Source organism: Rattus norvegicus, chromosome 2 (genome assembly GCF_036323735.1).
Source record: "Rattus norvegicus strain BN/NHsdMcwi chromosome 2, GRCr8, whole genome shotgun sequence".
In the NCBI taxonomy this organism is placed as follows: domain Eukaryota; kingdom Metazoa; phylum Chordata; class Mammalia; order Rodentia; family Muridae; genus Rattus; species Rattus norvegicus.
The window spans coordinates 117731577-117758820 of NC_086020.1; the positions used below are offsets into that span (position 1 = coordinate 117731577).

Sequence of the window (27244 nt, forward strand, 5' to 3'; positions counted from 1 at the left end):
TTGGGTAAAATAACCCAGCCGACTCCAAGGCTCTTGGTTCCGTTCCTTCCGGTGACTCTCCTTAATCTTATGACTGAGCTCAGCCAGCAGTTGTCCATGCCATTCCTGTGTCCAAACAAGACTCCAGCTGTGAGGACAGCCTTCATGTCTAAGTCTGTTAAGTTCCCATGCAAGAGGGAAGCAGGCTACACCAACAGGGCTCATGTCGAGATCCCAGTAAGCCTTTATAATCTTTTAATGGAGAAGGGTAATGTCAAGGATTACTTGAAACAAGGGATAATCCTAAATGACATGATTAGAAGCTATGATTTTCTTTTTTAAGAATAGCTTAGCTTTCCAAATCTTAAAAACGGGTTGCTTTTCTCGCTGGCAGCAGGGGGCAGCAGATGAAAGTCAGTTCTAGGCCAGTTTCAAGGATGGAACATTCCAGATGGATAACTACTTAAAGTGAAATTTGAGAAAGCAGAGCGCTGATTCTGACTCTTCCCTGTATGTCTGCTTTAGAAAAGAAGGCCTTCAAAGGCACAACAGATTCTGCATTTACAAAGGTCATGCTCTGTACTATACATGTTCTATAGTTCCCATTTAATTAAGTTGTGGTTAAAATTAGGACACTCGTGGCATTACATCTTATGGTAAAGCATATATTTTAGATAAAGGACACCCCTTTTTAACATACACGAGTGGCAGACATTGGCCAGAGCAGCCATCATTGCAGAAATGATGATTCTCATGTATGGCTATTAGGATTAGTTTCTGTATAAGGTCCCGTCCCTGCTTTCTTTCCCCATCTCTCACAACTGAGCCTGCAGATGACCCTGAGCCTGTGTGACATCTGTTCCCAAGCTGGCTGTCATCTCTACCTGTCCCTCCTTCCTCTTCATTCCTCCTGGCACCCTGTACAAAATCATCTTGCAGTCCCTACTGGGCTTTACTGCTCCTCAGGTCAGAACAACCTCCAGGGGCTGAAATACGGGCGTGAAGCTGTCATCTTCTTCAGGAGTCCCCATTTTGAAAGCAAGGTTTTGTGCTCCATATGCTCAAGTCAGGGAGCCCATCTGCTCTGTCTCTAGTTCTCAAATCAAGGTCTCAGGACAGGAAACACTGACTTGGGGGGGCATTTGTGGAACTGCTGAATGACAGCTGAATCTGATGTTATGGGTGATGTCAGGGCACCAGAGACTTTAAATGTTTGGGTGATTTTTGAGCACACTCTGGACTACTAGATCATACATAGTGTGTGTTATACAATGTTTGCTGTGTGATACCAGCTGCCTGTGCAAGCTTCTTTGTCGTTGGCAGTTTCTAATTTCCATCTTGCAGCTTCATGTTCAGCATAACCCAGCCCTGTAGTAGGGCTCTTCTTATGCACAGGATAACTCCCTGGTTGCCAATGCTATCCCCCTAGAATGCTCCATGCCCCTGGCTCTGGGATGCCAGCCTCTGCCCGCCTACTGGAATCCTAGGGCTGCACTGGTGTCAACTGTGCTGCAGTTTGTGGCGACCAGTGACTTGGGTGCCAGCTTCCTGCTGGCTCTCTCGATGTCTAGGGCCTTTCCTGTCCTATGTGTTCTTCAGTTTTTTTTTTTTTTGTGTAAACAAGTGACACTCATTCAAACCTTTCAGAGTCTCATCTGTGCTATAAAATGGGGAGAGAGGAAATGTCATCTTGCACACATGAGAATTTTGAAGAAGAAACAGTATTTCTTGAAATCTGCAGATCTGCCTGCCTTTGCTACCCTCCTCCAGGAAGGGAGCTCTGTCTTGTCTTTAGTTCCAGGAAGAGCCTTTAATAATACTTGAGAAAGGAATGGGTGGAAAAAACACATGTAGAGACACACAAAGGTTACTTTTCTCTAGCTCGCCTAGATCATAAAATGTCCCTAAATGTGAGCAAGATGTAAGTTATTATCTGTCTTCCCATGAGAAGTGACAAGGCCACTATCGTTTGGGCAGGGTTTCAGGCATCTCGGAGAATATTTGTTCAGCATATTTCTCTAGGCAATCTTTTTCCCTCAAATTTTTGTGTATATGAGGTGTGCCCACGAATGAAGAACACCCCTTGGGGGTGGGTGGGTGTACATTCAGGTGTTAGTCCTAGTGCAGGTGCATGCATGACTCTCAGTGTTGACTCCACTTCCATTTTGTTTGAGCGTGTGCAGGGGTGAGGGGGGTGGAACGCTTGTTCACTGCTGCAGACAGGACATCAGGACAGGTGGCTTCCATGCTTCTGAGGACTCTCCTGTCTCTGGCTCCCATCGCACCCTAGAAGAGCTGGGATTGTGAATGCCTGTGCCATCATGTCTGCTCTTCACTCTGGAGACTTGAACACAGGTCCTCAAATAAGCATGACAAATGCTTTACCCACTGAGCCATGTCTCCAGCTCCCCTCTAGTGTTCTGGAGGTGGAAACAGAGACCTATAAATATCTATTCAATAATAAAGGTCATTGAGTTGATTGGTGGTTGATCTAGGGCAGACAGCTCCTATTTCCTGACTTTCAATATTTTTCAGAGTGTGTGTGTGTGTGTTTGTGTGTGTGTGTGTTGTGTGTGTGTGTTGTCTGCTTCTACTTCTCCAGTAATGGGATTACAATCATATGCTACTGCACCGGCTTTGTTGTGTGGTCTCTGAGGATTGATTGACATGTTCACAGTGATGGTCTATGGTGATGTTGGGCTGCTTTTTGGTTTGGATTGAGTGTGTGCATGAATTTCATCCAGAACCCTATAAGCTTCTCGACTAGGAAAGAATTGACCTAAAATCTGCTTTAATATTTTAAACACAGGGATGCTGAATAATGTTTGATGCTTCCAGATTCTACTTTATGATCTTTAGGGATGAGGGTGGGTCAACAATATGCAGGGTAAGACATTATGAAAGCCACAGGGACAGTTTCCAATATCATTTGATTTGATTCTTATATTCAGATTTGAAAAATGAATTTCCTTTAAAGTCAAAACCTTTAATACCCATGTTTTTGATGAAATTCACAAGCATAGACTTTTAAAAATGTGATCATACCAGTGTGTCACGTCAGATACTTATTTGGGAAAGAGCTCTTAAAATCTATTCTCAGCCACTTGAAGAACATTATGCACTGCTGGTGACTATAGTCACTAATGTGCACAGTAGCTCTCTGACGGCAATGCCTTTATCTAGGTGAACTTTGCCAACTTTTGGCTAATATTTCCCACTCTCTGTAGGTCTTGCTAAGCATCATTCTGTTGTCTTACATTAGAGCAAATCCTTTTTGAGACAGGGTTTCCCTATGGAGCCCTGGCTGGTCTGGAACTTGCTAGTTAGATCTGGCTTTGCCTCACAGGTGCTTGGGTTAAAGATAAATGCTACCACACCTAGCAAGACTAAGTTTTAAAGGCTCCACCGACACGTGACATCATGAATCAGTGTTTTTTTTTTTTTTTGTGCTCATGATATATAATGTTTCCTGGTGGCAGACATTTATTACATACAGTGTGTTGTTTCTAAGGCGACAGTGATGCAGGCCCATGAGTATTCTTCCTGTCAGCACATCCAGAGTCTCTTGTTCCAGGACATCTAACACCCACTCACAGAAATAACTGTAATTCCCTGCTGTGTAACCTGTGTGCACATGTACTGTCACCCATGGCAGAGCTGATGCTGCTGATGCTGGCTCTTCAGAAGGCTTGTCCCAGATTAAGTGACTAGAGGTCGGGCAGCCAGGCACAATTCTCCTTTTATTGAGAACTCTAATTTCAGTGCCAGTGAAAAGTCCATTACTAAGAAAGCAAGCACTTCAAATGAATTTTTAACTGAAAGAGGAAACTACACTGATGTTTGAAACTAGAAACATCAGTAAAGCAGTAATAGAAGCAATAAACTAATTAACTAACTAATTGTGGCTGGGTCGCACATAGCTTAGTTTGCCCTGAAATTGACCTTTAATGTCTGACCTTCTTGCCTCCCTCCCTGAATGCTGGACTTACAGACATACATGTCTGTAATCACCACACTGTTGGTATACTGCTGACAATGGAACCCAAGGCTGAATGCAAGTCAGGAAGGCACTGTAACAATCAAGTCAATCTCCCATCCCCGCAATTCTGTCTAATTCTGTTGGACATCAGCATTATTCCCTCACATAGTTCCAGGTGTATCAAGAAAGCAAGGAGCCCCTGGCATCAGTTGAGAGGGAAGTGGTAAGGGGCTGGTGACCCTTTACTGATGAAAGTGCTTCTGCTTTTTATTGAGCACCAGAAGCACCTGGGGAGCCACATCCCACAGATTCTGACTGAACAGGACTTTGGTGAATCTCTTGTTTTGCTGCTAGACGGTGCTGATCTACTTACAGCTCAGCAAGCCACCTTCAATGACCTTGCAGTCTGCTTCTACCTCCTGACATCTGAGCACTGCAATTGTACCTCACCCTGACATGCTGATGGGAGAAGAGATCATCTCTATCTGGGGGAGTTGTCCGAGTACACAGAAGGACCCAATGGGGCCTAAAAAACAAAGGGGCTATCCTCCTGGTGTTAGCTGGATGGAGCTGCTCAGTTTGGCCCGGCTCTCAAGGAGCACAGCAGAAAGCACAACCGGTTTGATTTCAAAGGCAGGCTGCAACCATCTCTAGTCTGAGCCGGATACAACACACACACACACACACACACACACACACACACACACACACACACACACACACACCCCACATGCACACAGGAGGCACAGGCACATACACATAGCTGTGGCTCTTCAGGATACTCTGGACAAATTTGATGCAGGCACAATTTGCATTGATATATAGTACATTTCTGTACAAGTGGACCAACAAGATACACACACACACACACACACACACACACACACACACACACACACACAGAGAGAGAGAGAGAGAGAGAGAGAGAGAGAGAGAGAGAGAGAGAGAGAGAGGAAAAGGGAGGGTCCAGGTAGAGGTGGAGGGAGAAAGGGAGGGAAGGAGGGAGAGGTGGAAGGTACTGAAAAGGCTGCCTAGGCTTAACCAGGGGTTACATGAAATGTCTGCTGTGAAAGAAAACAGTAGAAAAAATTGGCATCCAGAAGGCCTGTGTTCTGCAACCCGAAGAGTAAAGACTTCCCCATACTGTCTCAATCAATCCTCATACAATTGACACAATAAAAATGGGCCTTATCATTTTGTTCAATGAGTGAGGCTTCTGTAGTAAATACAAAATTACTGAACGGAGGGAGCCTTGGAATTTGCATTTAGCTATGCCTTCTTCAAAGTTTATATTCTCCCCACTGATGCACCGTAAAAACTCAAGCACGCAGCATTGCTACAGCACAAACAAAGACAAAGCATTTAACCAGATTATCAATCTACCCTTTGCCACATGCTGCTATGATTTTGTGGGGTTTTGCTGAGTACACAAAAAGCTCAATGCTAATACTCTAATTATCCGTCAGCTACCACCTCCGAAATTGATTGCCCTCTATGGTAGCAATTGATTAAATAAGTGCACTATTTGCTAACATGGGTTATTTTTCTTCTACCAGTGAAATCTCATAAATTGGAGTCACTGTGTTTGTGAGCCTTTCCATTACAAATGGTTAAATGTCAATTAAAGCATTTTGGGTAGCAAAGGGCTAAGTTTTGGCATAAGCAACTGGCTATGAATCAGCCCCAAGAAAGTAAACATGCTTACAAAAGTGCCTGGGATTATTTTCTATGAAATGGGGGTGCTGAGGGAGTGACTGAGGTGAGAAGCTTCACCCCAGCCCTAAAATATATGACTGTGTCCTTGAGATGATAGTTTGAGTTTATATTAACATGAAAAAGTGACAATGTTTAACATGTTATGAAAAAAGTATCCATGTGTGTGTGTGTGTGTGTGTGTGTGTGTGTGTGTGTGTGTGTGTGTGTGTGTGCAGCTGCCTGTGCAGGCCAGAAGAGGGCCCTGACTTGCTAGAGCTGAAATTGCAGGTAGTTGTGAGCTTTCCTGTGTGGGTACTGGGAATCAAACTCTGTAAGAGCTACACCGCTAAGCCATGTCTCCAGTCCTACTTTGCTATCTCCTATTATAAAAGATGTCAATGCTCCTTGGATAGGATCTATCTACATAATGCAGTCAGCATATAGAATGAGGAAGACATTTTCGTCTTTGTAAAAGGGGAGTTACTTCTTGTATTCTGAAAAGTTAATAAGGAAAATAAATTAGTCCCTAGCATTCAGGTAATGCTGTTATTTTACTGAATTAAAAGCTTATGGTTTTTAATTTAAGCTTTGAATCTAATGGCTCCCTCCTCTTTAAATAATCTAATAATACCTTTTAATGTTTAAAAAGATCTTTGATAAGTTAGTTCTCCACCAGTGAAATGAGCCAACTCAAGCTAGATTAGATTTTATTAAATGTAGGTTTATTGGGATGCTATTCTCAGGCAAGTGAGTTCAGTGGCCCCAAGGACTGAGGCCAGGGAAGTCACCATGGGAAGGAAGAGGGAGGAAAGAGGGAAGAAAGAAATAACTTGTTGTGTATCTGCTCCTCCACACCCCGCATGTGCATTTCTACCCTCTACCTCTGTATCTGTGCTCCCACCTCTGAACCAGTACCTTCACAACCCCACCACCTGTGCATTTGCATGCACCTCTACTATCCCAAAATCGGATCCTAAATCAGGTGTGCTGGCCATTCCTAATTTGGAGGCACAAGAGTCCCAATGTCATTCAACCTGCTAATCTCCCACAGCCAGCATTTGTACAAAGGATCTTCAAAGGATCCCATGAGTCTGTAGATTTAACAAGTGCCCTGTCATACAGGTAGAGCAGACTTCAAACTCCCAAACCATCCCTTAATACTTGGTAGGTAAGAGAGAGATAATTTGAAACTATCTGCAATGATTGGAGTTGGCATGACCAAATCAAAAATATATCTCACAAAAATATTATCCTATGGGGGAAAATATGACAAAGAAACAAATGAAGACAGGTGAATATTTCCACTACTACTTCAAGAAGAAATTACTCATTTACAGGGCTTCAGTTTGCAAGGGAGGCTAAGCTCCCAAGGAATGAAGCACTCCTTGGAGGGCTGATCACTCATATGTAGGAGCTCTTGAGTGATGTGAACACCTACATCTTAGCAGCTGACTTGAGACATTCTCCAGTGTATAAATATTGTCATATCTACAATGGCTACTTCCAATGGGACATGGACTTGTCTGTCTTAAATCCCTAGGCTTTAGTCTTACTATCTTTTGCTGTTCATGGCAGTCACCTGTTTCCACATTAGAGGTTATATTCTGAAGCAGCAATTGTTAGAATTGTTTTCTTTTATATTGTTTGAGAATTTAATACATGTACATAATGTGTTTTGATCAACCCCTTTGTGCCCTTCCTCCATAATGACCCATAGGAGGAAGGGTGTGATGGCAATTTCTTAGTAAGGGTGGGCCTCAGTGTTTATCACTAGCCTCCTCAAAAAGAAGCTTCTCCAATGAAGGTCGAGAGATGTACTTATCTGTAAATAATATGTGTCATCTTCATGGGATGGTAAATCCAGAGCCATGATAGGGCAGCTTGAAAATATCAAGGACAGGGAGAAAGCAGTTTTGTGCTGCCAAAATTACACCCCCTCTTTGACTTGGTGCATTTCTGTTCCTTCAGTAAGTTCCGTGCCCAAAGGAAGTAATATCTGCCTTCCCACAAGCACAACCTTCTCATTGTGGGGGTACAAGTTCCAGGATGAGAATTTTTCACTGATGAAGTATCTTTTAGAAAGAAGATGTTTTAGAAGAGACCAAGACTACACAGCCCTGGAATACAGGATGAAAGCTTCTCAGATAATGCTGGTAAAGGATTCATATACCTGAGTGGTACTCGCCAGGTCAGAAATACCCGTCTTCTAAGAACTTGCCTAGACTGCAGATTCCATACCTGGTCAGAAATACAGAAGCTGGTGTGATTAGTGTTCACAAGTATCCTCAGTGTCTTGAGCTAGAGCAAGAGCAAGAGCAAGAACAAGAACAAGAGCAAGAGCAAGACCTAGAGCAAGAGCTACATCTAGAGCAAGAGCAAGAGCAAGAGCTAGAGCAAGAGTTAGAGCTAGAGCAAGAGCTAGAGCTAAAGCAATAGCTACAGCAAAAGCAAGAAAAAGAGCTAGAGCTAGAGCAAGAGCTAGAGCAAGAGCTAGAGCAAGAGCTAGAGCAAGAGCTAGAGCAAAAGCAATAGCTACAGCAAGAGCAAGAATAAGAGCTAGAGCTAGAGCTAGAGCAAGAGCTAGAGCAGGATACCCAGCATGTTTAGACGAGAAGCAGTGGAGTATGTTTAAGGAACTAAAGCTTCAAGGGTGCCTGAAGGAAGTGAATCTGGGGCTTTGAGTTGTGATGTGGGCAAACTTAGATGCACAGAAAGATCGGGGAAGACCCTCAATTTCCATGCTCACTCATTTATGCAGCAACATGAAGGTCAAAAGAATTAGAGATTCACAATCCTCCATTACTTACAGTCCAGAATTTCAGCTCACATGCTCACCAGCCATGGCTAAGTGACAGGTGCACCATAAGTCTCCCTTGACCCATGCTGAGTGACCTGACACGTCTGGGTAGCCAGGAAAAGCACGTCAACATCTTGTGGTGTATGCCTCATGAACTGACTTAGTAAGCCCTGACTTAGTAAGCTCTTTATGGAGGAATGAGATCATGCAGTTTTGTTGTTGTTGTTTACTGTCCTAGGAGGGTTGATGTAAAGTAAAATGAAGTTGCCAAACAGTGCTTCATGAGTACAAGTCAGAAGCACTCAGCCCTGGGGCCTCACGAGTCCTGCAAAGTGCAGGACTGAAGTTGTTTCCATGGGGATCTTTGAGGAGAGAAATGAAACCCTTTATTTGTTGAATACCAGTCAGTGCAGGGGGCCTGGTTATATCTCTCTGGGACTGTGTGGAGAGGAAACAGATAAATACAAAGGCCTTGGACTTGGTAAACAAGGCAGTTTGCTGGACAGTGAGGCATGGGTGAGCTTGAGATGGGCGAGAACAGAACATGGGTGGGAAGGTGGATTTGAGCAGTCCATGTCAGTGGGAGGTTTTCCCAGAAAGTATGAGACATGTGGAAAGTTTTCTGTGTGAGGGCAGAGGCACAGGGTCCCTCACTCACTATTGTCAGCAGCTTCAATATCATCAACAGCATTCTTTAGAACTATGACACCTGGCTGATGTTTCTATGAAATGTCACTGCACATGGGTTGGACCATACAGGCTTCTGGTTACACACTAGACACAGAATTTTCTCGGTGGTATCCAATTCCCTGCATGAGAATAGCAGCCTGTACCTCATTTTCATTTTCATATTTAGAGCAAGCTAGCACTCCTGGAGAACTGTAAGGGTTCAGTCCTCAGAGACTGACTTTTAGAGGTGTTTTCTCCTCATCGAGGGGAACATTAAAGTACCTTATGTTGCATTTCTGTGGGGTCATGGTTCTGGCCCTAAATATGGCCTCTTGCATCCAAAAAGAAATATGCTTCTGAGAGCACACACACAGCTTTCTGCTTCCAGAAAGCAAAAGAAAAGTGCATTCAGTGACATGATAGACTGGATGCAGCAGGGAAGACGGCTGGCGCATTAAGAAAGATTGGCACATCCTGGTAGTGGTAAACAGAGAAGATGCAGCAAAGTACAAAATGGCATATGATAAAATTATAAAAAGGATGGAGCACAGAGTTATGACATTTGTTACTTACTGAATGTCAACTATTGTGGTAAATATGTGTTTATTTACTGCAAATATACAGACTATATTAGCCATGGTACATGACTACTCAGTGGTATTAAACACAGTCACTCACTGTGTGAGCCTCATTGGTGTTCAATGTCTACCACTATTTTACTTTCCCATACTGGAACATTATTCTCCTTAAACAAGACATTCCCATTGCTGCCAATTACAGCTCCAAATTCTCTAGAGTTTGATGGGCTTGATTATCTCCTGTGATGGGGGCCATGCAATACTGATGCTGTTTTGTATTTCAACACAATGTGTGGTAAGCCCCCAACACACACTACTTCACAAAATACTCATACTCTCCCATAATGATAAGTTTTTCTCATTTAAAAATGCTTTTTTGAGAATTTAAATCATAAATACTACATTTATATCGTTTTTCCCTTTCTCCTATGTTCCCTCACTCTCTCACAAAATCATAACCTCTTCTTTTATAATTATTGCTACACACACACACACACACACACAGAAGCTATTTAGCGTTGCTTATATACACATTTGTTTAGGGGTAAATACTTGGAAAACAAATAACATATCAAGGGCTCATTCTAAAACAAAACAACCCTGACTGATTCTCCCTCAGCCATTGATTACTCACAGTATTTCATCTAAAGGTAGGGACTTGTGAAAATTCTCTATCCAAGTTGGCACATCACCCAGTCCAGTATTTGTTATTATACAGATCTTGTTTGTACATTGTAGTCTAAATTGTTCATGGCTTGAGAGACCATGGAACAAGAAGAGAACCTACTTCTATTGTCAACATAAATTCTGTCTTCTAAATATCTATCTGTATACCCTTGGATAAGTGGCTCTCTCACCACTCATCAGAGAAGCTTCCTTCTCCTTCTTCTTCTTCTTCTTCCTCACCCTCTTTCCTTCTTTCCTTCCTTCTTTTCTTTTTAGCAGACAGTGGCTATTGGAGAGACCCACAACTTGTCAAAATGCAGAGAATTGATCACAGGGTGCCCAGCTCCACTTTAAACATCTAGATCATAACCTCTCCACCTAAGGGCCAGGGAATGGCGAGGACAAGGAGGCTGAAAGATGCTAAGATTAGGGGATCAGGACACCTACTGGTGTAGTGCCTTCTAGATATGAAGGAGAAGTCACAGCCATGAAACCCATGTCCCTCATTCTATTGAAGTAAAAACTTGAGAAGTTGTTTATGTGAAAGTCAGCGTTAGTAAGTAGTGTGGCCTGGATGTGAACTCATCCATAACTCTGGTAAGCGTAGGCTTCCAATAGTAACAATAATTACTGTGATCGGGAACAGTACGGCTTGGGGTAAAAAGCTCCTTTTCTTCCTCTTCCTTCTCTTCCTCAGCAGGGCAGGGAAGGTCTAAACACCAGGTCCACTCTGCTTTTCCTCATGGAGACGTATGTTGTTGCTATCTCAACTCCTACTTGTATATAGAACCTTCAAGAAAGTGGCCACCCAACTGAAAATAGTCATTACAGCCATTTCTGCATCTCTAAAAGCAGGACCTCCTTTTCAGGGACAGCTTCTTTCTAGGACTGAATCTCTATCTGTTTCCAATTGTTTGGAGGCACTGGGTATCTTCAGGCTGAGTTTTGCCATTCCTAACCAAGTGCCTCTGAAGAGGGAAGCCGTGCAGTTGCCTGAGCAACGGCCTCTAGATACCATTTGTAAAGGTGTCTGGGAAGGGGCCAGACCTCTGTCTATTCCCTCTTTGCACTTGTTCAAGCCCCCAGGATCTGAGCAGGTGTCTTGCTGTGAATGATGGAGTCTCATCTTTCCAATCTTTGTGATCTAACCTTCTTTACACATTGTCTTCAAAGTCTTTCTTTGCTTAGGCACATGAGACAAAGGACTCTGTGCACACACATGAGAGGACAGTGACAGAGCAGTAGGTTTCCCCATTCACTAGGTCTCCCCAGTCCCACACTAGCCCATGGAGGTCAGCTGACCCTTTACAGGGACAAGGACACAGTATGCAGTGTGTGCAGTGACATGAGTTAGAACCTCTCAAAGAGTTAGCTTTCAGTTGATGCTTCCTCCACATCCCTGACTTTTTGTGTTAATTACAGCTGATTTGATAAAAGAGCAGAATATTGAGGTACTAGGAGACATGGTTTCTGATTCTGTTACCTATGAGCTATGAGCAATTCCTGACTATGCTCTGAATCTCTGTTTTCTCCTCTGGGCAATATTTATAACAAAAAAGACTGACCTCTAGGGTGATCATATGACAGTCAGTGTCTTATACCAAACACTCTCAATACCACATGAGAGCTGATTACTCTTTACTGGCCTTTCAGAACCATGCTTGGTTTTCTACTTATAGAATGTGAAGGTTGTTTTAGGCTTTAGGTGAAGGCACTAGGCTAGCATAGTCATCTGTGTCGACCCAGGTGAGCTCCTGGAGTATCCAGCTATCACTCTGCATTTGGGAAAACAAGTACTGTTTCCAGGACAGCCATAGCTAAGAAAACACTCATACCTTGCGTTAATTGGCGAACTGTTCGCATGTTACACAATGAGTCACATCGGCATTTCCATTTTCTAAAATGAAATTATCTAATGAATTGGATGCATGAAGATGAAATCTGGCTTTTAATTCATTTATTCAGAATATTAAATTGTGTAATAATTAGTCTGCAACACATTATTGTGAGGAGAAAGGAACCTTTTGTTCAATTAGTTTGATGCCCTGATATCGTATTTAGATGTGGAAACTGAGTTCCTGCTCACTGGGAGCTGATTCGCTGGGAAGCTGGATGTGGTCAGTCTGGATTCTGTAAACAAGCTACCATATGGTGAAGAACCACCATGAGATAAATAAGGAGGTGATATTAAGCTTGTGACATCTGTGCCCACTGCTGTCATTATGTATGAGGAAGAAAAGCAAGGCTGGGTTTCTTAGATGGGCAGACAAAAGGCACCATCATGATTCTCAACACAACATTTATTTCTACCAATACTGCATCATCTCCCTCTCACCTTTTATGTCAACAACATAGGTTCCCCTGGCAAAGCTTAGGTACTCTTACCCTAAAGAGGACCAGATAAAGCTTTCCAATAAAACTGTCTATCTCAAATGTTTATAGGTCAAGAAACTTTTACTTTCAACGGGATTATATCAACAAAATTGTCAGGAGAAATATCCAGCCAAAGAAAATGTCATTACCACAGACATCCGTGGACTCATTCTGTGTAAGGTGCAGTCTGAGCCACCATGGATGAAGCAGGGTAGACGCAGGAAATTGCCTAGGTGAGCACAGTGTACTTTTGTCAAGAGCCACTCCAAACTGTAAGGCCAGCAGGGTATATCAGAAGTTTTAGAATTGCACCAACAGGCACTTCTGTCAGAGAAACAGTTACCCTCTCACATGATCGGAGTTGACTGTCCTCAGAGCTTTGCAACATTTGGGAAGCATGAATTCAGCCTTGTCTGGGAGAGGAGAGTTTGTTCAAGAAGAATCATAGGCCCTGAGGCCCTCACTATAGAGGCCCGGGTACTCGGAACCAATAAACACCATTAAAGAAATACTCTGGAGATTAGGTGGTTTCAAATACCCAGTCAAAGGACAGATTACAGAATGGATTAAAAACCAAGGTACATCTATTGTTGCATCCAAGAAATGGACCTTGCCATCCATGACAGAGCTACTCAGGGTAAACAGATGGAAATGTATTCAAAGCAAATGTGCCTAGGAACATGGAGGTGCCAATGTTCAAATACCTGGTAATACAGAGCAACCTACCACTTGCTAGAAGAGATAAAGACCACATCATACTGTCTCAGAGACTACCAGGAAGACATTATATTTCTAAGCATACATACCCTGAATATGAAAGCACCCGATTTCTAAAAACAGACATCCTAAGATGTAAAATAAGAGATTCATCTCAACACAGTATTAATAAGTAACTTCAATACTCCAATTTCACCAGTGGATCATCTCAGCAAATCAGAGAAATATCTGAGTTGAATAGCATCACAGACCAGGGGCTGGTGAGATGGCTCAGTGGTTAAGAGCACTGGCTGCTCTTCCAGAGGTCCTGAGTTCAATTCCCAGTAACCATGTGGTGGCTCACAACCATCTATAATAGGATCTGGTGCCCTCTTCAGGCAAGCAGATGTATATACAGCAGGGCACTCATACATTAAATAAATAAAATAAAATAAACATTTAAAAAATTATCTATATAAAAAAACCACAGACCAAATGGACCTAACAGATACTTAATTCTCAGCAGTCCCTGCAAGCTTCCTTTTAAAGAGCCCTTCTATTAAGATACGCAGCAAGCCTCAGAAGATAGAACAACTGCAGTAACTTCTTGTATTCTATCAAGCACAATAAAATAAAGATAAAAATGATAAGAAACAAACAATCAATCAAACTATGAAACTTCAGAAAGTACAAAACCTCAGTGCAAGTCCAGCGATGGTATGAGGTTTGGATTTGGATCTAGTTTTGAACACCTACCAGTTTCCTTCTAGATTCAAACAGCTCATCATTTGTGAAAATGGGGGTGAAGCTTAGTCTCTCACCCAGATGTTGTAAGAAGTAAATGGGAAGTGTGGAAAAGTCTGGCATGGTGTAGGGCCCAGGCCTTAGGGAATGCCAGCCCACATTTCTGTTCAGGTCTAACCACAGCTCTTTTATAGACCAGCAGTGCTCTCTAAATGACTGTCACAGCTCTTTGCTGCTGAATTTGTAAGGCAATTCTTGTAACTCCCCAAGAATTTAATGTATGCCCACTCTCAGGCACTCTGAGCAGTTTCTTATTAAAAAAAATAGAAACCTTTATATACCCAAGTGTCTCCCAGCCAGAACCCTTGTGTATGTATGTGTATATGTGTGTTTGTTTGTATATGTGTGTATATGTGTGTGCATGCATGTTTGTATATGTCTATGTGTATATATGTGTGCATGTGTGTATGTGTCTGTGTGTGTACCTGTGTGTACGTGTCTGTGTGTATCTGTGTGTCTGTGTTTGTATGTGTCTGTGTGTTTATGTGTGTGTGCCTGTGTGTGTGTGTGTGTGTGTGTGTGTGTGTGTGTGTGTGTGTGTGTATGTGTTTTTATGTATGTGAAACCAGACGTCTATATCAGGGTCTTCCTCCAGTCCTCACTTTTTAATATTTGAGACAGGGCTCTCACTGAATCTGGAGTTCACTGTTTGGGTTAGGTTCTTAGCTAGCAAGCCCCAGGGTCCTCCAGTCTCTACTTCCTTGTTACCAGGACTACTGCATGCTGCTGCAGCCATGCTACGTGGGTGCTAGGGATCAAACCTGGACCTTGAGGCTTGCATGGCAGACACTTTACTAGAGGAGCCATCTCTCTAGATGCAGGATGAGGACTCTCAATTTGTCCCCACATCCTCTCACAGTGCAAGGCTGCCTATCATTTATGCTTTTTGTTGTTGTTTTTGTTTGTTTGTCTTTGTATCCTGTTGTACTGCAGACTTCCCCACCGTATTTGAAGTCAGAAAATCCATGGAATGCTGGCAGTGCGAACACCTCTAGTTTTAGTCTGCTGTGGACATGGCACATGACAACTGGAAACCAGTTTGCTATTTTTCTCTCATGGCCCACCTTTGCTTCTCATATCACATCTCCAGGTTGCGGGGAGAGCCAGTAGAATGAAGATTGCTAGAATGCTTGTTTTAGTGCCCTGTTAAAGCCTGAAGCTGCGACATTAGAACCTGGGGGCTGGTTCAAGTTTCCTGACTCAGGTTTCTGAGCTGGTACCCCAACTGTGGGAAAATATTAGGAACAGTTATTAACAACATTGGTTGTAATTCATGTCATTTCAAATCCCTTGCTAGGAAAAAAACCCCAACCACTTTCTTCTAAATTTCTATTGTTCAGTTTTGGTTAATGCTGCCTGCTTCTCAAGGGTGTGATAAGGGTTAAGGCAATGGTAAGTATAAAGTCCTAGTATGTCAGTCTCCATAATGAGACTACAGTTTCCAGGGGAGTCTGCATCTGGACAGCTCCAACTGTGCCCAGCAGAGGGCATGGCACACGGGGAGACTCAACCAATGTCTGACATATTTTACCTCAGTCCGGAAGAAACCCTGCCTCCTGCATCCCACGGGCATTTATTCAGCCCCATACCTTGCTTCCTGTCATCACTACATCATGACAGCTGATCGCTCAGCCAGTCAGTTCTGACAGGAATTCTCTGACACATGCCACCACTTTCTTTCACCCTTTAGCCTCACCATACCACCTAAAGTCACACAGTGCATTTTCTGCCTCCTCACGGATTCCAGAATAAAATACATCTGCATGTTCTTTATTGTTGGCGAAAACAAAAACAAACAAACAAATAAGCAAACAAGCAAAACCAAACCAAGATAAAAACAACCTCAAGCAAAGCTAAAAGTTTTTGGCTCTCAAGACAAATGTGGCGTGAGCACTGTCTCATGTTATACTTCATCTGCCTCCTTGTGCCATTTGGTTCCCTCTGCTGTCTCCAGCCTCATTCAAGGCTCTAATCTTGAGATCTGTTGTGAATGGAGCACCAAGTGTTTGAGATTGAGATTGAGAATCCAAACTGCACTGACTGGTGATGCCGAGTAGGGAAAGAACTTGAATGAGCTACAGCTTCCTCTGTGGTAGACCAGTTGTACCTATCTAACAGTCAAAAACAGCCCAGTTGAGGAAATGGAAGGAAGAGCCCATAATTGGACAAAGGAACAGGTCACGAACTTGAGGAATCTGAACTCACTGGACTATAGCTAGATTTCTTTGGTCCCAACTGAAATTCCTTGTTTCTTAAAGGTCAAGAGTAAAGACTGAGGAAAACCCAAAGAGACAAGTTATACCATGGAAAGTTCTGACAGAAGAGTGTGGGATGGTAACAAGAGCAAAAGAAGAGGGTGTGGTGACTGAATAATTGAGCACAGGCTTCTGAGACTACTTAAAGGTCAGAAACTCAGATATGGCTCAAGATATGGTTGGTCTTAACTTCAGAAAGAACTTCAGAACTCCTGGACATCCAGAATAACCTGGGAGTGCGTCAAAAGGGATACTTGGAACTAGTACAGCACACACTTGCATCCAGAAAAAGCACTCTATCTGTGCTGGAGGGATTCTTGGCCCAGGCTCTCCCTAGTATCAGGAGCCACCTTTCGAAGTATCACGACAACAGCAATAAAAAGATTTTTGCATGGGCAGAAAGAAAATAATCAATGGGCAATATTTGATATGCTTCATTAACTATGTGAATGGACGCCCGTGATGGTGCGTCTGAGTGCATGGGGCTTCTCCAGATATGAGACACAGAAATCCCTCCCGCAAACATATTCTTAGGTGATTTTTCAATTCAACAGAGGATCTCACACATTACCCAACAGGGTGGATGGGACAAACATTTTGGTTCCACGGGCTCAACATTCACCTATTAGAAGTCAGGTTGCAATTTCTGAGCATTAAACACTGTTGCAGAAGAATCAGCCTTCAAAAGGCAAAAGCACGATGACAACAATAATAATGACTATGATGGTGGTGGTGGCGATGGTGGTGATGATGATGATGATTATATAAATGATGATGGTAGTGATTGTGATGATGATGATTATTATAACAATGGTGGTGATTATGATTATGATGATGATGATGATGATATCAATGCTGATGGTGGTGATTGTGATGATTATAGTTTCCATTAATTGATAGTTATAATTATCATTAACTGCATTACATATTATGATTCTATACTGTATTATACAAAGTCTCCACATTAACTATAAAAGTAACTATAAGTCTTTGTTTGATTCTTTTCAGCTAAGCAAAGAGTTTTAGGAAGGTTAAAGAACTTGTTTCTAATCACAAGTACAGGGTTAGTAACAGAGCCCAGCAGTAGAATGACTGACTAGGTATGCTCAGTGGGTAGACTTTGCAAAATGAACGAACTAACACCAGGTCATTCCAGACTCAAGGTAAACAGCATTCTTTACTTTGAAACAATAACTGTATTTTAAAGGTTATAATCAAACATAGCTTGTAAATTGGGGAAAGTGTGTGGTGAGAACTGAGAGGGGATCTGTCTTAAGGAAGTGCTATTAATCAGATTCTCTGTGTTATTAGCTTACTGCACTGACACCCAGGAAAACCAAAGCACATTGGTTTATATAGTATGTCTCTGTCTCTCTGTCTCTGCCTGCCCCCCTCTCTCTGTCTCTCTCTCTGTTCAGAGCTAGAGTTCTGGTGGTCTTTGAATTTGGGACAGAAAACACCCTAAATTTATAAAGTGGTCTCCTGTCACAAAAGAACTGGCAACAGAACTCAGGTGCTGTGTCTTCCTTCCTGTAGGATGTTAGCCTCCGTACGGGTTCTGTATAAAGATCTGCCCCAGGCCTGTCTTCCCTGTCTTGTGTTTAGGAACGTGAAAAAGTCTAAGGCAGGAGGTGGGGGTTTGGAGATGAGTACTGTTGGTTGTCATCTGACCAGAGAAGATGGACGAGCAGACGAACCTGAATGCAGAGTGGAGAAGCACAGTGGGATGTGGGGAGCACAGGTGAAGGCAGAGCTCGGCAATCTTTCCTTCCCACAGGAGCTGCCCGCTTCTGTAGAATTATAGATGACACTATTGCTCCTAGGACCAGTGGGCGCACTGTGTATTTCTCCCCTTCACCCCACCCACAGTCCTCACTGGCACCCGAAAGCAGCCAAGCACCAGTAAACAAAAAGAATGCCGACCTCAGATTTTTCTCTCCACAGAGGCACCACACTTGCTTATTAATCTGAAGCCTCCAGAGCTATTAATGGGCATTGTTAAAATGCGATCCTAACATGGTTACATAAGTTTCTTGAGGCAATATCGCTGATGTTGCATTTAAACTCAGGCAGTCAGAACATCTCCGTGCCTTGCCGGGGAAGGAACTTTAATAGTATTAATTAAAGCCATACCAGCAGCAAGGAAGTCCTGTGCCTGGCTTTTCTGGCCATAATTCCACTGAGTTGTTCTGTTTGGATGAATCCCATGGCTCTTTTTGTTCTCAGGTTTGGAACTGCATCCTTTTTAGCCGGACTGAACACTTTCCTCATTGAGTTTTAGTTTTTTTGGAAAAAAAAAAACCTTTTAATGTAATATTATCCTATTCGTATGTACCAATTGTGCATACTAGGTTTCACTGTAGCCTTCCCATACATGTATATAATATATTTTGGTCATATCCACCTGACTACAGCCTCTGTCCCCCTCCCATTCCTGCTGAACTCCTCTTCTACCTTCTAGGTTTCTACCTTCTACTTTGTCTTCTGCTGTTGTTTGTAACAAAATGAGTTTCCCAGATTACTAAGGGAGAGTGGGGAAGGGTTATTTATAAGTGCTTACCAGCCAGTGGCAACGTCACTGAGGAAAGTATCCTGTCCTCCCCCAACAGATTGTTTCAAACAACTGGTTTGGGGAGGTTTAATGAATGGCAAAGAACAGACATGCAAAGAACAGAGAAGAGATTTTTAAAAATCCTTCCCTATTCCAGCACCCAGATAGATACTCTGTTAATATTTTATAATGTTTTCTACAGTCACTGTTGCTGTTGTTGTTCTGGTGGGATTTTACAATCACTTGTTTAACAAGTGATTCTTCTTAAATACATTCATTGCACATGCTATTGTGTTAAGTAAGAATGTTCGCACAAGGATACAAGTGTTGTGGTTGGATGCACTCCCTCCTTGCCCTTGGGGTGCCTGAGTCCCTCCTCCCAGGAGTCTTTGCATTCCTAGATAGTTTCACTCTAATTTTCACATGATTTAAAGTGTTTATACAAAATCTAGGAACCACACACACAACTCCCTCCCCTCTCATGCCCCCCTCCTGCATGTTTTAAAAATAGTCGGCTCTCTCCAAATTTCTTCCATGCCTTTGGTTTCTGCTTAGCATGTTGTGAGCACATTTTTCATGTTGTTATATACTATCAGCATGGGCTTATGCAAAATATAGTCTTCCATAAAAACTGTACACTAGAAATTATTTCCTTTGTAAAAAATTTGAACAAAGGAGATACCAATTGCTACCTTTAAAGTTATAACTCATTAAGTATTCCTTTTTAAGGTTGCAGAGTTGTGGTTCAAACCAGGGGCTTCTAGCCTGCTAGGCAAGTTCTCAGCCACTGTGTTAAATTCTAGCCCCAAGTGTTCCTTTCTGTAGCACCGTGTAGTAGACTTGTGCATCAGATCACCTCAGCTGATGCTGGGTTGGTGCACAGAGCTGGAGTCATTGGCTATGTTACTAAGCAGAAGCAAAGACATTGTTGCAGAGCAAGACAGGAATTCTGAAAGGCAGGAAGGATCAGAAGCCCTCTCTGTCAAGCAGGTGATGTTGTTCACCTTGTCATCATGGAGAAGCAAGATATCAACTCCGGCTAGGAGCCAGAGACGTCCTTAGTGTTGGCAAGAGAATGAATAAGCAGTTTCTGCTCAGACATGATGGTGATATTAGATCAGCCTGCTGGCTTCAAACTGTTGTCATCCTTGTGGAAAGCCTTAAAATTCCCATACCACTGGTCAGTCTCTTTCCCATGACCTCTCTAGACTTTGCATTGTCTGCTGTAAATGGTACCATTGACACTGTATCAAAGCCCTGACTTCATGATGATCAGACTGCTTTTGAGTCCATTTCCTTTGCCCTGTGTGTGATGGAGCTCAGTTAAGTGTGCTGGACAATTAGTGCAGCTATAGTGAAAATAAATTTCTTTTTCATTTCCAGACATTTGATAAAACCCAGTTGAAGGACAGATGTATATAATATCCCAGCGAGCACTGCGGGACAGATGGAGAAGCTGGGAATGAGCAGAGTTGTGGCTCTTTCAGCCTAACTGAAATTACCCAACAGACCAAAGAAAGAGCAGGCTGTGAAAGTACCAAGTGGTCAGAGGCAGGGGACCTGCTGTGCAGGGAACACACTTAAAGGGCTCCTGGCTGAGGGGAAGGTGTGGGGGAGGTTTGAGGTTTAGCTAGTTCTCTGACTCTGAACAACACAAGAAAAGGCTCACAAAAAGGGTGAGGGATCTGTGCCCTGCCAATGCCAGGGGCCATGAGTCCTGCTGGCCTTTTCTTACTTAAGAAAATGCACGGTGAATGTGTTTCCTCATCTCAGCTAAATGCCAAAACAGAAGAACACACTTCGGACACTCCCCGAAGAGATTTTTTCTGTCCGTATCGTGGGTTCTGTTGTGGTAATGATAACAATCAGATTATTAAGGAAAACCTGAAAAGCATGTGCTTGACGTTTATTTTCCTTTATCATTGGCTCAGAAGCCAGTGACATAGTTTAGACATTTGTACTAGTGCATATAAACTATACAAAACAAAGGGTTTCATTAGGGAAATTAACAGTAGTTTAAGATTGACAGCCTGGGCTAAGCTTTCTGAGTTTTGCTCAGTTTTGACAAGACTATTTTTCCTTAGTAACGTGCTTTGAAGATAGCAGAATCGATGGCTCTATTTCTCAAGAACAAGTCCTCTCCATCAGCCAGCACTTCCCATTTGACTAGATTCTGGGCAGCGGAATATAAACAAAAGGGCTCCATGGGCTTCCAAGGGGAAAGGCTGCCTGCCCTCCCTGCCTTCTTTCTGACCTTCTGCAATTCATGCAGATGATGAACATGGGATCTGAAGATGCTGTGGAAAACAGTACCTGTGGAAAACAGGGTTTCTTCAGAGGTACAGACAGGGAGAGAGCTGGGAAGGACTTGTATGCACCCCTGATTTCTGTTGAGCTCCTCAACCAGCCTGCAGGGGCTAACACTAGATTCCAATGAGACAAAGATGAAAATGGAGCCAACTTAGGCTTCTCTGAGGCACTAATTACACATGTGAGCATCTGCGTGCTAAGAGCAGGAATGGAGTTTACACCATGTGTTCTGCACTGATGTATCAAGCAAATCCAGAGGAAACAAAGTGGCTTCAATTCCTGTGCAGAGCGACTTTTATTTAAGATTCCACCACCAAAGCATCTATTCATATGCAAATGTAGCCAGAGAGGTTTATATTGCTCAAAAAAATTCGTGATCAATCTAACATCAAAAGATCCCATTTTGTTTTGTTTTCAGAAGCAAGACAGCTGTATGGCTCCTAAGACTTCCTAGCTTCCTTGCTGCTGGGGATAACATCTCCTCTCAGGGACCCTGAGCAAAGGAGGCACTGTTATGCTCCAGGGGAAAGGGTAGCCTGCAGTTCAGGATGAAACTGAAAGAATGGCATGAGGAAAGCTCTCCACAAAAAGGGAACATGCAAACAGCGTCTCTAACAGATAGAACAGGAGCTCTGAAAGCCACCATGCAGGCAGCATAGGAATAGAGGGCTGACAGGAACCCAGGGTCAGCCATCAGGAACACAGAAAGAGAGAAATTCTTGGTAATTAACTAAGGAGGGTGAATGTCATTCAGGTGTTCAGAACACCCCCCAGTGGGCGGGTCTTGTGCTTAGCCACACCCCTTTATCTCTAATATGTTACTTTGGGAAAGTCATACATGGTGTTAACTCTTACTTCTCTGGCCACTGTTGTGTCTATAAGTCTCAGCGTGGTTGGGAAGACTGATGTCATCAGGTGGAGACCCTGTTAAGTCTCAGAACAGTGGGTACCTTCTCTATTTAAGGCATAGGAGGGCAAGCCCAGGAATTAACTGCTGGTGGAAACAAACTCCAGCCATGAATAAAGCAGCTACAGGCCTTTTAAAATGAGAAGTAAGCCTAGGAAGCCACTTTATTTTTCTAGTCCAATTTATCTTTAGGCCAATTATGAGTAAAATATAGATGTATTTGTGTACAGACTAGGAAAGAGGACAACACATTCTTCATTTTTATGTGAATCTTGTGTTTCAAGGGAACCCTGCACCTGCTCTATTCCATAATTCAGAACTCAGCTTCTTCCAAGGAGTCGGGGGGTTGGAAGGGACAGAAAAAGAGCAGGAGGTGAAATAGAATTTTGCTTTGGCCGAGTTAGACCTCTTCCCCTGCTTTTGTTGACTTTTGTTTTTAACTTCAAGAAAGCTTTTTAAAAATCCCTGTGAATGTCAGTAAACGTGAGGTAACTACTAGTGGTATTCAAATGAAGTAGGATTCATTGCTGCTCAATTTTCTCAGTGGCTTACAGGGAGGCATTGGCAGAGGAGGAAGCTGGTTTTGTAGGCAGGCATGCTCCATATTCTTTTGGGAGAGGGGAGGACAGGGTCTCATGTAGCCAAGCTAGCCTCAAACTTGGTATGTAGTCAAAGATGACCATACACTCTTGCCTCAGTGCTCTGGGATCATAGGTGTTCGCCACCACATCTCATGCTAGCTGGTAAATTTTAACTATGGACTTGACGCACCCTAGAATCACTTAGAATCATCCTAGAATCACCTAGAATAAGAAGCAGTTATCTAGATTCAGGGTGATCTGTGAGCCTGTCTGTGTGAAGTTATCTCCATTGTTAGTTGATAGAGGAACACCTACCCTGCTGTGGGTGGCATCATTCCCTAGGTTAGGCTGTAAACTATGTAATAGTAAAGAAAGTTACCAAGCAAGCAAGCAAGCAAGCAAGCAAGCAAGCAAGCAAGCAAGTAGGCAGGCAGGCCAGTATGAATGCATTCATTATTATCTGCTGTCAACTGTGGATGTGGTGTGACTGTTTCAAGTCCTGTATTGATTTCTCAAAAACGACAGGCTATAACTTGGAATGGTGAACCACATAAGCCCTGATATTGCTTTTTCATCAGGGACAGATGTGAAATTAGAACATATCACTTTTATGGAAGGGATCTAGAACTTCATGCATCTAGGCAAACACTGGCAATTGAGCTGTACCACAGTCCTTATGCTCTTCTGTGAGTCTTCTATAGATGCTCAACGCTTCTGAGAATGTTTTCCCCCTTTTGAAAAATCATCATAATGACAATAATAGTGACATCTCATTTGTGGTCGGACACAGAAGAGCTCAACCAGTATGGACACACAGGAGCTCAACCAGTATAGACACACAGGAGCTCAACCAGTATAGACACACAGGAGCTCAACCAGTATAGACACACAGGAGTTCAACCAGAATAATGACCATGGCTTTCCTCTCTTCCTCACGCCCTTCAGAAAGTGACTCCATTGGAGGAGGGCTGTAGTTGGCCTTTAAGTTTGCCTCACTTAACTTCATAATCTTACTGACAGTGCTCAGAAATGACCTGTACAGAATGTTCCCACCTAAACACCCTGCACTTCTTTCCTTGACTCCTTTCCTAGCACCTAGCCTCTCATGAATTTCTAAACCTTTATCAAAGAAGAAGAAAAAGAAGGAGGAGAAGAGGAAAGAAACAGAAGAAAAAGTTAAAGCTATTGGATTTCTTATGATTGTCTAGAAGATAGTTCAAACCTACTTTGTACTACCTCAGAGGCAGACTTTTAAACATATTTTGCTTTTAATCTTTTGTGTGTGTCTGTGTGTATATGTGAGTGCAAGTCCCCCACAGAATCCCAGAAGATGATGTTGTAATCTCTGAAGCTGGAGTTATAAGGAGTTGTGAGCTGCCCAGTGTGTGTCACCTTTAGGAAGTAGAATGCTGGTAAGTGCTACGCATAATCTGAAGTCTTAGGGAGCAATGTGACATGTGTGACAATTTCCAACAGGATGCTGGACAGAAGGCACAGACCCTACAAACAACATCCTATAGAAGTTATGGAAAACCGGCACGTGTCTACCCGTGGGCCATGAACAACTTTGCTGCAATCCTTTTTGCTACTTTCTTCATGTTAATGAGTTGCATCCTCTAAAGGAAAGGGGAGATTATTTGCATGATCACTGCAGAAGCCAAGGGAAAGCACGGTTCAAATGCCTAAGATCCTTGACTCTAAGGTGGCCATTAAAAGGCATCTATACATAGGAAGTAGCAAATGAGAAGGTAAAGAATGGAATGAGTGTAACATTGCAAAATATTCACGAATATGCAAGGATGAGAGGTCAGTGCATCCTCATGGCCAAGGTAGTGCTTTGTGCATGTGTCTGAATGAGTGCATGTGCGTGTGTGGCTCACTGGCCTAGAATTCACCAAGTAGGAAACAGGCTATGTTGGCTGATCAGTGAGCCCTAGGGATCTTCCTGTCCCTTCCTCCCTGACATTGGGATTACAGGATTGGGTCACTAGCATTTTTATATTAGTTCTGGTACTGAATTCAGGCCCATGTGTTTGTGGGGGCAATATCCCCAGCCTGGTACCATCTCTCCTGTCTAAAGTGATAAGCACAATGCAGTCAGTGAGGAGGGAATCCAGAGGCTACCAACAGCCCTCTTGAGCTGATGGATACAGCTCAAGCTAGAGAAGGTCTGCTCTGGGAAAGATCACAAGAGCAAGCACAAGGGTCTAGAAGGAGCAAGTCTAGAGGACTATCAGTCCTCAGAACTCCTATACCGGTGGGTGCTCAGGGTTTCTGGAGATGGGCTCAGAGCTTGGGAAAAGCTTCACTGTACAGGTCAGCAGGGACCTCAGCCTGAGAAGAAAGGTCAGTTCTGTGAGGACTGAATGAATGGAATGACATTTTCAGAGCACAGTCATTGTCATCCATTTGGTTCGGCAATTGCTGAGGTGATGGGTATGTGTCAGCTCTGGAAAATTTCAGATGTGGTGGGCACAGAGGTAATTCTACAGCGGGGCAGGGATTTAATTTACTGAGTGCAGGTAGTGGCTACACTAGCTCTCAAAATACTGTCTGTTCTCCCACAGCTGCAGTAATGGCCACTGACGCATGAACTGGACAGGTGCTCTTTTAAGCATGTTAGCTTTGGAGTGTGCATGCCATGACTATGAATTCATTCCACTTCCTTAATAACAAGAATAAAATAGTTTGAATTTCCTGTCTCATTTTTATTTAAACTCCTTTACAAACAGGAAGTCTTTCTTAGATTATACCACCATAAATTATTTAATACAATCAGATTTGTAACTGGCCTCCTTGTTACGTCAGGGAACGTGATGTAAGGACATTTTCTAACTCTGAATCTCTCAGTGCAGGGCTGGCATGAACAGCTGTCCCGCTGTACACTTGGCATAGGGTTGGAAGTGAAGTCCTCTCCAACTCTACCTTTTTGTGCACTTAACAGTGGGAAAGGTAGGAGTATCCTAGAATGGGTAGAGAGATTAAATAATATGTAAACACCATCAGGTCAGCAAATCATACATAGTAAATGGTACATACATGCATATATTGTCCTTTTATTCCAAGTGGTCTGATATCAGGAAAGCATAAGGTAAATATTGGGTTAGCTTTCTGTGGATGTCTCCATGCCTCAGTCTCAGGGATCATGACTGCACGGTTCCACTTTAAGGAATGAGAAAATGTGGACAGTTAGGTCATTCCACTAAAGGATTTGAGATAGCTGGTCTTGACTCCCTTTCATAGCCCTACAACGAAGGTTTCCATTGCTTGCCAAAATAATATGTATTCTTTTCTGACACCAAAATTAGAATAATTTGCAGCAGTTCTTAGGAGCCAGGCCTACTTAGAATTCCACTGAAGACTTCCTAACCTGTTTCCAGAGCCCACCCTTGATGCCAAGGCTTGGAGCACTGATTCCCAGCAGACTTCCAGCAATGCAGCTGTTTTAGGGCCTGTGGATCACCCTTTGTGGAGACAAGTGATCAGGAATATTGTCAGAAACTGCCCTCAAACCCCAGGTCCTCTCCTTGGAACACATTGAGCATATCAGGAAGGCAAACTTAAGTCTCAGGCTAGGGAAAGGAGACACCCACAGCTCAGGGTTCTGAGTGCTCAGCTCGGGGTTCTGGGTGGTCAGCTAGTATTCTGGGTGCTCAGTTCAGAGTTTTAGCTGCTCAGCTCAGGATTTTAGGTGCTCAGCGCAGGGTTTTAGCCACTCAGCTCAGGGTTCTTGGTGCCCCTTGGCTATCTTCTTGAGCAGTCTCTGCTGCCAGTACCATGACAGACCACAGGCAAGGGGTACATGTGTCTGTTGGCTTTGGGACACATGTGGCTAGGTTGTCTTTGTGTTGAAGCATCTAGTGCACACTCAGTGGAAGGAACAAGGGTCTTTCAATGGCCTTTTTATGACAAATGAGGCAAGTTGTTTCAGTTCCATCCATCAAAATAATACACCCAGGAATAAGGACAAGTGAGGCAGAGCCATGGCAGTGGGGAGAGTGGTTCCTTTCAGCAAGTGGGGTGTGGCACCGAAGTGGTACCAGACAGGGACATCATGGGAGATCAGGGTCTGGATGGAAGCCATGGTCTACAGGACCTGATGAGAAGTTAGTATTTCTGTTTAATTTAAGAAGTGTGTGTGTGTGTGTGTGTGTGTATGCACATGTATGGGTACATGCATGCCACGGCATGTGTGTGTGGGTCAGAGGACATCATGTGGGAGTTAGGCCTCTACTTCTAGCACAGAAGTCAGAGAATCAAGCTCAGGTGGTCAGGCTTGGTGATAAGCACTGTTAACTGGTGAGCCACCACACTGGCTGCACTTTGTATTCTTCTTGAGATGGTGAAAACAACAGTTCTGTATACTGGGGCCTACAGAGAAAAGTTTCTGTTGTTCAGAAATGT

The 27244-nt window shown here is 43.2% G+C and overlaps 1 protein-coding gene across 32 annotated transcripts in view; it reads right to left on the minus strand.

The window, feature by feature from the left end:
• Pex5l (peroxisomal biogenesis factor 5-like) overlaps positions 1-27244 on the minus strand; it is a 213574-nt gene that overhangs the window by 108378 nt on the left and 77952 nt on the right. The window contains exon 1 of one of the 32 annotated variants that reach the window (XM_063281411.1): positions 1-27244. This exon is cut by the window's right edge and continues 18214 nt beyond it. Within the exon in view, the coding sequence (XP_063137481.1) occupies positions 1-204 (204 nt within the window). The 5' untranslated portion in view covers positions 205-27244. 32 annotated transcript variants of the gene reach the window in all.